This window comes from Echiichthys vipera (genome assembly GCF_963691815.1).
Source record: "Echiichthys vipera genome assembly, chromosome: 9".
In the NCBI taxonomy this organism is placed as follows: domain Eukaryota; kingdom Metazoa; phylum Chordata; class Actinopteri; order Perciformes; family Trachinidae; genus Echiichthys; species Echiichthys vipera.
Window position 1 is genome coordinate 16607946 of NC_139834.1, and position 13151 is coordinate 16621096.

The 13151-nt window shown below is 40.7% G+C and overlaps 1 protein-coding gene across 1 annotated transcript; it reads left to right on the forward strand.

Moving 5' to 3' along the window:
* Positions 1-1214: 1214 nt before the first annotated feature.
* LOC310952130 (putative helicase mov-10-B.2) lies at positions 1215-13097 on the forward strand. Its single transcript, XM_083920633.1, has 23 exons — positions 1215-1370; positions 1497-1599; positions 3076-3254; positions 3869-3965; positions 4096-4237; positions 4375-4627; positions 4739-4852; positions 5756-5933; positions 6864-7006; positions 7117-7293; positions 8271-8383; positions 8537-8733; positions 8998-9095; positions 9279-9376; positions 9468-9566; positions 9684-9786; positions 10568-10685; positions 11306-11497; positions 11641-11712; positions 11806-11931; positions 12010-12098; positions 12220-12332; positions 12448-13097. The coding sequence occupies exons 1-23, from the start codon at positions 1237-1239 to the stop codon at positions 12507-12509; spliced, it is 3000 nt and encodes a 999-aa protein (XP_083776759.1). The 5' UTR covers positions 1215-1236; the 3' UTR covers positions 12510-13097.
* The last annotated feature ends 54 nt before the right edge of the window (positions 13098-13151 follow it).

Consider the following 13151-nt stretch of genomic DNA (forward strand, 5'->3'; position numbering starts at 1 on the left):
GTCCGGTGAGCTGGAATGTCTGAAGCACTTATTATCCCATGTCTGTGGCAGGAGAATTAAAATACGAAAACAAGCTCTGTCATCCTACAATACTGTATAAATGCTTAGACAGACAATAGAAACTGCTATTAAGTGATAAGTCTTATACATCCTTCCAAGTTATAGTCATAATAAAGCTGGTTACAGTCAAAGCCTAACTCGTGTGTGTGTGTGTGTGTGTGTGTATAATCACCTCAGTACACTTTAGAGCTGAATGTTATTGTCCTTTACACAATCACCATACTGCTCTTCATAGGGGCTCAGTGGTCCCAACTCTTTGACCCTTCTTGACAATGTCCTGTATTTTATTTTATTTAATCTTATTCTACATTTGACTTTATATTCATATGTTACACCTTTTACCATCACTTAAATTTGAATGTGCACTATGTCTTTGCACTACTTTTTAAGTTTATTTGGGTCTCAGGTTGCTCTCTTTACTCGTCTTTCTCTTGTACATTTTATTTTATATTACATTGTTGAAGGAGACAAGTCAAGATTGTCATTGGCAAGGACTGCTGTTGTAATTGTTGTGCACATGACAAATAACTCAAGTATCTTATAATGTGATGTTTTGCTATGTTGAAAACACTTTAAATTTTCATTTAAAAATTTGAAAACCATTCATTTTTCACATTATTACTTTTATTATTAGTAGCAGTGGTTGTAGTAGAAGTAGTAATAGTCGTATTCATATTAATACTGAATGTATGTATCAGTAGGGGGCAATGACCTAATTTGTAGCCTAATGTTGTATATCTGATGTTCGGCTAGGCCTACAGTTATGAGGAAGGACATCATACATTATACAGACTAAAATAACTAGTCACATGACAGAAAAGGTTAAGTTAGTATGCTGACTCATTCACAACTGATGTTTTTATGGCTATTTCCTGGTCATTTGCAGTTTCGTTTTGTTCATTTGGTTTTACTGTATTCAACACGTTAAGTTTCGTTTCTCCGCACTGACTCTCTGTGTGGGTGCACCTGCTTTACATGACCGCCTCACTATTACACCTCCTTAACACGAGAGACCGCGGAGACACCGCCCCTGTGGACTGTCCGGGCATATAAAGGCAACCACAGTCTCCGGATAAGCAAATCTCCTCTGAGATGAGAAAATAAGCGATATACCACATTCATACTCAGGCGAATAACGCGGATGTTTGTCCTGGTTGAACATATTAATCCTCAATTATGGTGAATATGAAGTTATCTATACGCTGCCAAATTGGAGTGGAGTTTTTTGAGTTTCTGAAGGAGAGTGAGCGAGCATCCATCACAGACAGACTTGAACTAAGAGACATTTACAACAACGAGTTCAGGAGCAGGTGAGGTGTTCTAGGCCTGTCGACATTATATACATTATAAAGAGATCTTAAGATGGGAGATTTGTGTTTTGACAGTTTTTTTTGATAAATGCCTTAGAAAATACATGTTTTTGTGCTTCTTTGTAGGAATGCGGGGACCAAAGATCCAAACTTCGGTTCAGTCCTCTATGCCCTGAAGACGTGCAACAAAGTAACAAGAAGAAGAGACAATATTCGCTTTAACTCCACGGTATGCACTTCCGCATTGTATTTGAGCCTGTTCAAAGATTTTATTTATTTATTTTTTGCAGTGGTAACCGCGAATACCGTTTTGGAGTTTGCCATCTTTGGTTTATGGTGGGTTCCAGATGAAAATTTCCAGATGTTGTGATAAACAGTGTTTTCCAACAGCTTTCACCACTGTTGATGCCAGGAGCAGCTAGTACTGTATGTCGTGATGTGAGGTCGGGATTACAGGGTTTCTCAGACCGAGGGCCTGTGAATTCAGAACTCAGATGACGCTCCACTTGATATTAGGCTGCCAACTTTGAAGTTCTTACATCCTTTGAACTTTGAAGCATTACATCCGCTGTGTTGACCAATGTCAATGTCACTAATATGGTAGGCTACACTGTATCCCCCCCCTTGGTGGCAACAATGTACCGAGGACTATCAGGCTAATTGCGAATAGGTTTTCTGACTTTATTAAAAGTCAATAACAAAATATTTTTTTTTGTTTGTTGTTTTTTTTGGCTGGGGTCGCCAGTACCATGAAGCAAAATCTATCTAGCTCATATTAAAAACAACGTTTAAGTTGTTTAGTGGCACAATGTGAAAAAACGATCCAATTGAATTCAAAATGACTGAATTACCAAGAGTTTCATTGCTCTAAATTATGGATCAGAGTCTATTACATACCTGATTGAATATGTATCATGTGCACTACCTGCAATGCTACAATGTAAAGTCAAAGCACAAATTCATATTTTCTTTTCAATCTCATTATTCTGGTGGATCATTTATTACAGTAATAATAATTTAATATTATGGTAAAATATCAAAGATTTGAAGCCAAGTTTTTAGAGATGGAATGTTTTAAAACTGACAATAGCAATGTGTCAATTCTTAAAAAAAGGGGTTCAGCTCCATAAGCCCTGATGACTTGCATAATCACTGCTTGTGCTATGGCAGGGTGGTTCCACTTTCTGAGAAACAAAACTGAACTGAAGTAAAAGATACCAAACTCCTATATATTTCAGTGTCTTTCTGGCTGATAGGTGGGTATACTGTAAACTCCCCAAATAAGAGGTGGGTATACTCCGTATACCTGCGTATACCCTCCACTACACCACTCACTGTATATATAGAGTAGTTGTTACATCACAACTGTACGTTAGTCATAAAAAAGAACATTTTCTGAATACGGCTGTGTACTTTTCTCTGTGGATTGAGCATTTTGATACATTCACAGTATTTATATAGTACTTTAAAATGCTTTATAATATCAGACAAGGAAAATCCACTTTTTACAATATGGGACCTTTAACACAAAGACTGCTATATATTTATATATATTATATTCATATTGAGGGACCTTAGGGTACACTGACAACCCCCTTACACCTGCTACTTTAAATAAAAAAATCCTGACAGAGGACACTCAGCTACTTGGTAGTGGACTTTTCTCTTTGACAGCAAAACTGACATGAAGGGTTCCTCTGCACAGGTCACAGCTCTTTTTATGGACCAGTGGCACTCCCCCAGGGGCCGACAGGCAGAGTTTGTTGGGAATGGGGCGGCCAATCCAGGGACAATACAGATCACCTCTGGAGATCAGGCAGAGACAGGAGTTCGAGCCCGGAGAAAGCTGGCCAGTCTTCTGATGAACAGACTAAAGACAGACAGGTAACAGGAGCAAACAGCAAGAGCCCCCCAAAATGTTTTTACCTTTGCTTGTCTCTACAAGTGTGCAGAAAGAGCAGTTTGTCTTCTGTTTTTTTACTATATTTTTTCTTCATTGCAATCCATCTGAAATAAAAAATGTTTTATGATTTTTGTAGGCAAGTCAAAAAAATGGAAACTGGAGTTTAAAAGTCTTTTTCAGCACACAAAGGGTCCTCTTTTGACCCAGAACAACAGGCTTAATGTACTGTCAGGAAATAACTGTAGAGTGTAAGCATAAACTGCCAGAGATACAACATCTAATGAGCAAATTAGACTTAGACTTCTCTTTATTGATCCCTTTGGGATGACTCCCGCAAGGAAATTGAATTTCCAGCAGCTTACAGTGGTCCATAAAGTTGTGAACTATACAGGTTCTCATCAAATGCTTTTCTGTCATTAACTTCTGTCACTGCATTTACCCTCATTTTTTATTATTTCTCCATGCAGCTATAAAACAAAAACATACCTGAAACAGTACAGTTGGAATTTCGCTCTGTGATCTAATAGTGATCTTCAAAGTGACACACTCTTCGCCTTTAATACAGTATATTACCTGCGCTTTATGCCCCCCGCAGGGCTCAGTTCATCTCTGACAAACATGGTATCTGCATTGACTCCGACCATCAGTTTGAGAACGGGAAGCTGCGCTTGCATATGGATGGCACATGTGAGGTATTGATGTTATGAAAAATGAACGATGTTCTCATGATGATCATCTGCTGAAACGCTTAAACCCATTGTTGGTCGTGGTTCAAATGTGAAGCGCCACTGCATGGATCTGTTTTTCTTTTTCTTTTAACAGTGCATGGTAAATCTGAACGTGGAAAATACTGGAACAAGACCTGTGTATTTTACCTACTACACCCCACTGCACTGGCTCAGGGATGTTATTCTGAAGGATGAGCTCAATGTGACCAAGACAAACCCTCTATGTCTACAACCAGGTAATGTAAATATCATAAACACGTTTACTTTTATTGGAATTCATGATGCCATATGTTTCTCCGCTGAGACAGAATTATTGGACACAATAAACCACTAAAGACTACACTAAACGTTACCTTTTATGTTCTACGCTAAGGTGACAGCTATGCAATCCAGGTTTACTTCCGCTGCAGTTTGGTTGGTTTCTATCCAGCTACACTGGCCTTTGAGTTCAAACCAGACCTGCAGCCCTCCTCCGCAGCGTTCCACATTGTGCGCTTTATTGAGGCTCAGTGTATAACTGCCTTAGGACTGGAGCTGGCACCTATAGCCCCCTACAAACCTCGCTCCCTCCCCGCCTGGACGCCTGAAGCTGATTTCACGATTGTGGATGGACAGCGACCTGAAGGGTATCACGGTTCACTCAACACACTGTTAAATACACAGCAGATGTAAACGTTTAAATGCTGTATGTCTCCTTGTGATTTACCTAACCTTTTCCATTTGTCTCCTCTTACCAGGCTGTCAGTGATGCACCTACAAAATGTGATTGAACTAAAACAGTATAGAGTACCAAAATACATGAAGCAGCTCATCCAGTCACTGAAGCTGTCAACTTACTCCTGCGAGAAAAGGTAAATTCAATTTGTTCATTTCCAGGTCAGTCGTTAAAGGACAACACTGGTGTAAGGAATATAGGAAGCCAAACCACACTGATGTGTTTTTCATGTGACGTTAGGGTGTATATATTACAGTGTAGCCAGTAGAATATGTTTTTATACAACTAATTTGCAAGAGCAATTACATTTTGAGGGAAATGAAGAGCTAGCAAGTTAACATTTTCTATCACCATAACAAGAAAATGTTCTTAATTAACTGGCAAGTAGCAAAAATAGCATAGATACCATAAATTATAGAATTAACTTTTTCTATGTGCAATATTGAACGTATCAGTAAAATGTTAGTTGACGATGCATTTCATTTGTTTTCCACCAAAATAGCTGATCTTGCTAGCATGGGAACCAGACGATTCTGTCCAGCTCATGTTTCATTTGCTCTGGCAGATATTTGTCCTCCATCCTCTTCAGACAGATTTTAGGAAACTTGAGACATACAGGTCGAATCTTAACCATTTATATCATGTGGGGTGGGTGAGGCATTTTTATTTTCTTGTATATGTTCTCTCCCATAAACCACAGAAAATCTGACCCAGACAGCTGGTCTGTGGCTTAGTACAGAGCAAAATAGGGAAAGATCTTGGGATGTTCTAGGTTTGATAAAGAAAATTTTAATTGAAAAAACGATCAATCCCTTTTGTTGATTAAACCCAACACACATGAACACACCCCCACACACACACACACACCCCCCCCCCCCCCACACACACACACACACACACACACACACACACACACACACACACACACACACACACACACACACACACACACACACACACACACACACACACACACTCTCTCTCTCTCTCTCTCTCACTCTCTCTCTGCAATACAGTTTTTTTCCTTTGGTCTGTTTAGAAGTTTGCTGGAAAATCCCTTAAGCTGGGAGAGATACTCTGAGAAGTTTCAGCTGCTGCTGTATCTGGAGGAGCTTCAGATGGAGGTGGACATCAAAAGATACAACATCCCCAACAGTGAAAGAGAACAGGCCGTCATGACCAGAGACCCAGTCAACAAGAAACTTCTCATCCTGGAGGTTAATCTGTGCCCGTTCATTCACCAATTAAATTACAGTACTCACATAATAATACACATTTTGTCACTTGTTTATTCCCTCTGTGGCTTAGATATTTCTCTTTGATAATTACCACTAGCTAGCAACCTAAATGTATGTAGTGGTTGGACAGGATGAATAAACAAAACAGACAAATATTATGAATATTCAAATCATAAACCAAACCAACCAGTGCGAAGAAATAGTAATTTTAGTCATATACGGCAAGTATTAGTGATTTGACGGGATTGTCTAGGTTTCATCCAAAATACACTGTTAAGCCCTGTTCAGACCTGCTAATTACAGTACATGTGTATTAGGTAATCCGATCACAAGTAGACAGCTCTAAGTATGTCTGTTCACACCTGGCATAAGAATGTAAGCTTAAGCTTATCGTCTGACAAAACAGCAGCACACAGAGTTTCAGAGATTAAGAGAACATCAAAAACACCGGATTCATTCTCAGTGGTATCTACGAAACATGAGAAATACTATCAAAATGCTAATATTTCATAATACAGAGACGACCAAAATACGCAGAGCAAGACAAAGCGATTGATTAAGAACACTGTGGCCTAGGACACTTTTGTGTACACACTGCTAAAAGAATCTGGCCACATGAGGCCCAGACCACCTCCGAATGTGGTCCGAGCAATTGGATCTCAATGCGTACTCAATGCGTCTTGGGAGCATTTACACCTGTACTTAGAGCTGTCTACTTGTGATAAGTAAGTAGTTTCAGGGGATGTGCGGTACACTGCCTAAAGTGTAATCATACATTCCTGAGATGAGGTTGTTATGCAGTTTGATGAAAAAAATCTAATAAAAAGCCAAATAATATCTGATATATTTTAAACGATTTTGCATTCACCTGCATATTCACGTCTTTCCTTGTTCTTGTTCACCTGCCAGGTACCTGGTGTGTCTGAGAACCGACCATCTGTGCTACGAGGGGATTCGCTGCTGGCATACCCTGCGGGAGAAAAAGGGAAAAAGTACCGTGGCTATGTCCATAGCGTGCTGCTGGACAGTGTCAAACTCGGCTTTGGCTCAGAGTAAGATCAAGACATTACAGTGATATACAGTAAAGTATTGATTTTGACCCGTATTTAACATGTTTGTTAACATCGAGATTCATACACTTTGTCTGTGAATTTGTTTGCAGATTGCTGGATCGCTTCATAGATAACATGAAGTTCAATGTTGAGTTCACTGTCAACCGCCTGACACTGCGTGTCCAGCAAAGAGCAGCAGAGCTGGCAACTACATTCGGACTGGGAAAAGTGTTGTTTCCTACTGCACCTGCCGACTCCTCCCAGGAACCTAAGCTTCCTCAACTCTGGTTAGACATGCTAGCACATAAATTGTATATATCTGTATATAAAGTGTATATAAATTATATATAAAGTTTAAGCTGGTTTTTTTTCAGGAGAGATGTCTGTTGGAGTAAACGTTACACTCAAAACTCGTGCCAATTTGAAAAAAATAGCTGTGCAAACGTCTCCAAACAGCCCCTGTGCACACTCACCTATGTGCACATGGAAGAGGCCTGTTCCAGCCTTAAGACAAATTACAGACTTTTTCATGAATGAAATTCCAGGAGAAGGTGGGTGTCATGAACCGTACGGGGATAACACAAAGAGACTGGACCCAAATGCAGACACGGACATAGCAGTAGTTCAGATGGGCTAACTAATTCCTAGCTACACCTACAAATACAGAGTTATTGTAAGAAATAAATACTGCACTAAATATGACACTACAGCATGTAGTGCATTAAATATCCTATTAATGGAGGCATTCCAATGCTGTTTCCCTCATGTCAACAGGAGGGGAACACTATTAGACTGGGGAACAGACTTTGACAGAGCAACTTTTCTGGAAAAAAAAGAACAAATAAACCAAACTGAATGTCATGTGCCATGTCAGCCACAAATTTGAAATACCATCGATTTAAAGCGTCCATCCAGTCTCGGAACAGCATTTAATAAACAAAAACAGAAAAAATTAACAGTTCATATTTCAGGGCTGTGAACTTTATTTAAAAATTTAAATTATGAACAAAGAATGTGAACTAGTTCATTTTTCATCCGCGTGAACAGATCTTTGCGTTAGCTTGTACCAAGTGTGATCTTGCACAACACTGGAGGTTTCTCATAATTTCATGACAAGACAAGCCATGTTAGTTTAACCATTCTCAAAACCAGGTACTTCTGTTATCTGATAAAAGTATGTGATTCGCTGTTCATTTAAACATGACAGCTGACTCTACCTGTCACTTAGCTCTGGCATCATGTCTGTCTATCTTCCTCTCAACAGGCTGTTTGACATAAAGCTGGAGAAAAACCCAGAACAGTATCAAGCCGTACAACACATTGTGGCTGGCTCATCCAAACCTGCCCCTTACCTGGTGTTTGGCCCTCCAGGAACAGGTACAGACAGTGCATGCTTATTGCTCGGCTTGGTCTTCAATAGCGCTGCACTGTTTAAGCAATTTAGGTTTGATTTGTTATCCTGCCAGCCACTGACAAAGCCAAAAAAATCAATGCATTTGTATTAATTCTGATGGTTCATTGTCTGTTGAGGTAAAACTGTGACTCTGGTGGAGGCCATCAAGCAGATAGAGAAGACCCAGAGCTCCTGCCACATCCTGGCCTGCGCTCCCTCCAACAGTGCTGCTGATTTGCTCTGTAAGAAGATTCTGGACCATGTGGACGGGCGTAAGGTGTTCCGCATGTACGCAAGCAGCCGAGACCCAAAAATTGTCCCTGAGGAACTAAAGGTCAGTGCATTTGATGCATGATGTTTGTTTTAGATGGGAAGTATTTCTTTGATGCAGAAAGTAACTGACACTCATTCACACTCTCATTCAATTTAAGATAATATACCCCCCCCCCCCCCCCCCCCAAGTAGATTTAATGGTGCATAGCATCTATAGATGACAACAATATTGCTGCACTTACCAGTGTTTAAAACTTTTTCTAGCCTTATTAAGTTTTAAGTGTTTAAGTTGTTTTTTTGCATGGACATTGTGGTACCTTCACAGGCATGCTCTAACCTGGTAGGGGAGTGTTACGATTATCCCGCTAAAGAGACACTGATGGAGTATAGGATCATGGTCACCACCCTGTTAACAGCTGGAAGGTACTGACTGACTCTGACAGTGCAGTTTGCTCACCTGCATGACATCATAAAAAGTTACATTTCGCTGTTGCATACTGCAGTATTCACATCCTAGTAATATCCTCTATCATCCAAAATACAGTAAACTCTACAGATTACCTTCTGTGGGTTTTTTGCCATGTTTGTCATCTATGATCCCCGCAGGCTGGTCACAGGAGACATTCCTGGTGGTCATTTCACTCACATCTTTGTGGACGAGGCAGGACACGCTGTGGAGACGGAATGTTTAGTGGCACTGGCAGGTAGACGCCACAAACAATTCAATGGGATTTCTGTAATTGTATTGAACTTTGTTTTATGTGTTGGTTGATTTTTGTTATCCGCGGGACAAAGGGCTGCTCGATGCTGAGTCTGGTCAAGTTGTTCTGGCTGGAGATCCCAAGCAGCTTGGTCCCATTCTCCGATCCCCTTTTGCACAGAAATACGGCATGGGTAAGTACAGACTCACATGTGCACTGTCCTGCTTATGACACTGTAGTTTGTAGTGTGTGTGTGTGTGTGTGTGTGTGTGTGTGTGCGTCTGGAGTTAAAAGGCTCTTCTGTCTGCAGGGAGGTCCCTTTTGGAGCGCATGATGAATGATTTCACTCTGTACCAGAAGCACGAGGATGTGTTCGACAATGGCTTTGTCACGAAACTGCTGCGCAACTACAGGTGTGGCACAAGAGATGGTTATAAGGGCCTACTCACACTTTGACCAGTAGAGTACAACTGTACCGTGATGAAGCCCACCTCTCTCAACCGGGCCTAGCACGATTACACATGTAGGAGCACGAGCATGCGCTCATGTAGGAGCACAAGCATCGACGGTCTTGATGACTATTTACATGCGACTGTTCCCCGCGACGTACATTTAAAAAGATGCAGCCAAAAGGTTTGCGTTGAGTGTTTCCTTCAGATTTTTTCAGATGAAGATATTCAAAAGCAGTCAGACAAAACCAACACTCTGAGCTTAGGAGTGATGACGTATGAGCAAGAAGCAATCATGCCGTGGCCCTGATCTTTTGAAGTAATGTGAGTGCACGCCGTGCCGGGTCTGTGGGGGATGGGACAACCATGCTATCCGGCTGTTAAGTCGTGATGTAACGCCCTTTCAAAATATGATTTCCTAGTCCAAGCCGGTCCAAGCTTCGTATTTCCACCGCAGCAGTGCTGTGTTCCCCGTTGTTTGAATGGATCTGAGTTTTTTAAAAACAATTTTCATTTTACCTCTTTTTCTTATCGATGAAAAATATGTCTAACTGCCATAAAGGTGATTGTTCACATGTTCGACCGTTGCTCCAACGGATCGCTTGGACCCAGAAATCGTATTTGGAAAGGGTGTTATGTCAGACTTAACAGCCGGCACGTATCATCTGGGCCAAATGTGAGTAGACCCTTAGTCACACTTTGACAGAAATGATGCAGTTGATTCATTTGACTTTGTACTTTTCAGGTCCCATCCTGCCATTCTGAAGGTTCCCAACGAGCTCTTCTATGACGGAGAGCTGCAGTGTTGCGCAGATGAAATTTTACGCAACTCCTACTGCGGATGGGAACACCTCAAGAAGAAGGTAATGTCTCCCTTTTAAGCACACACACACACACACACACACACACACACACACACACACACACACACACACACACACACACACACACACACACACACACACACACACACACACACACACACACACACACACACACACACACACACACCAGAGTGCATGTGCAGAAACAGAAAATGAACATTTAGAAGTCAAAGCATGAAAAGTGACCACCAGTTTGCCTGCACCTACAGACTTTATTATATCTTTGTTATCCAACATATAATGGAGCCATTTCATTCTCATTCTAGAGCGGAAACAATGAGTAGATTTATCGATTAGTTGAATGACAGAAAATCTATTTCTAGCTATTTTCATAATCAATTAATCTTTTTTCCATTTTTTAAACAAAAATGTCTTGATGGTTCCATTTCCAAAAGGGACATAATCTTTGTCATAGACTAAATGATTCAAATTAACGAGAAAATAATTGGCGGAACAATCGATAACACAATTCTTTTAATTAACCTATGCCTAATACTCACTGTCAGTTGCAGTTTCTCCTTTCTGAGTGAGTGCAGTATTCACAGTACTCCTGTAACATTTACTTTTATGTAATAAAATATATCTCACATACCTCTCAGGACTTCCCAGTGATTTTCAAAGGCGTGACTGGTGTTGACGAGCGCGAGGCCAGCAGTCCTTCGTTCTTCAACATAGCGGAGGTGGAGGTGCTAATGGACTATGTGAGGAAACTTCTGCAGACTCATGGCAAGAGGGGCCTTGCTAACATCTCACCCAGGGACATAGGCATCATCGCCCCCTACAGGAAACAGGTGCAAAGGAATTCAACACACAGAATACAACAATGTTGTAGTGTTTTTGCACATTACTTGTGCCAGATTAACACATGCAGTGGAAAAATGTAATTACATGTAGATTAAAAGCTGGAGCTGTTTTTTTTCTTGGTGTCATATAGGTGCAAAAAATCCGCAAGGCTCTGGAAAAAGTTGGGAAAGACTTTAAATTTAAGGACATGAACACCCTAAAGGTAACAAAATATTGCACAATTAAGCAATTTGAAACACAGCAGATGCAGCGTCTTTTAAGTGTGAATGCATATGTGTGTGTGTGTGTGTGTCAGGTTGGTTCAGTGGAAGAGTTCCAAGGTCAGGAGAGGAGAGTGATCATGGTGTCTACAGTTCGGAGCAGCCCCAATTACGCAGAGATAGACCAACAGTTTAACCTCGGCTTTGTCAAGAACGAGAAGGTATAGGCCAGAAACAACTACACGTACACTGTGTATGTGCACGCAAAACATATTCCGACAAACTCTTTTCTCGTCCAGAGATTCAATGTGGCTGTGACTCGAGCTAAAGCCCTGCTGATCGTGGTGGGAAACCCTAGAGTGCTGAACATAGATCCTACCTGGGCCCGGTGTGTGTCACATGGATGTTTCTGGTTTTCTGCTGTCAGCATACACATATTAACATTTACATACAAATTGAAGAGAGCAGTCCCTGATAGCATCATTCTCTCCCTCCCTGCTCGTCTGCAGGTTCATTCAGTACTGTAGAGATGAAGGAGGCTACGATGGCTATGAGCATGTAGAGGAAGATGAGGACGTGGTGGCTAGACTCGCCGCCCTCTACATCAACATCGATGTTCAAGGTGACGGACAGATATCTTTATTTTCATAAGTAACCCCCTCAAAATTAACATTTTTGAATTGGTGTTAAAATTCTTCACCTTGCTTTCATTCTGTGAATCTGTTTTATTCCGACAGTGGAGACTGCAGAGAGCGCTGTTCAGCAGCTGCTTGACCCCGAGTGGAGGAGTGACCTGTGAGGGAAAGGAGAGCGCAATCTTCTTATCCTGATTCATTTTTGCAACAATGTTTCAAGACAACGTTTCTACGTTTGTACTTACATTCTCCAAAAAAGGCTTAATGGCACCTTTCCAAATATATTTTTAATGTGAGCTATATGAACTTGACCAAAGACTATAAAAAATAGTGAGCTGATTCATGTTTAGAGCAGTGTGTCTTCAGCTACCTCAGCAGACTGCACTAGCAACGCGTATCTTCAACCAGCTGCAAACACGCCTTTTACCTGGTGAAAATCACAGCAAATGATTTGAAAAAAAAAACAGCATAACTAAAAAAAAAAGACATGCTAGACAGATCAAAATTTATACGATGCGATGGTGCTCATGGGAACACTATCCCTTTACACAGGAGACGCTAAAATCAACACAAATCGAAAGTTCCTTGTAGTTGCTTTAAAATTAATTCTACCAACCAAACCGTCAGTCTCAGGGTTATTTAAATGGTAGTTTTTAACTGTGCTCAATCTTCACTGTTCTTTCAGTCATGTATGTACTGTATATGTCCAGTCTATTTTGAAATCATTATCAGTTTTTTAAATGAATATTAAACATGAAAAATGTTTGTCTATTTGGAATTTTCTGAAAAATCAAAGCAGGTTTCAA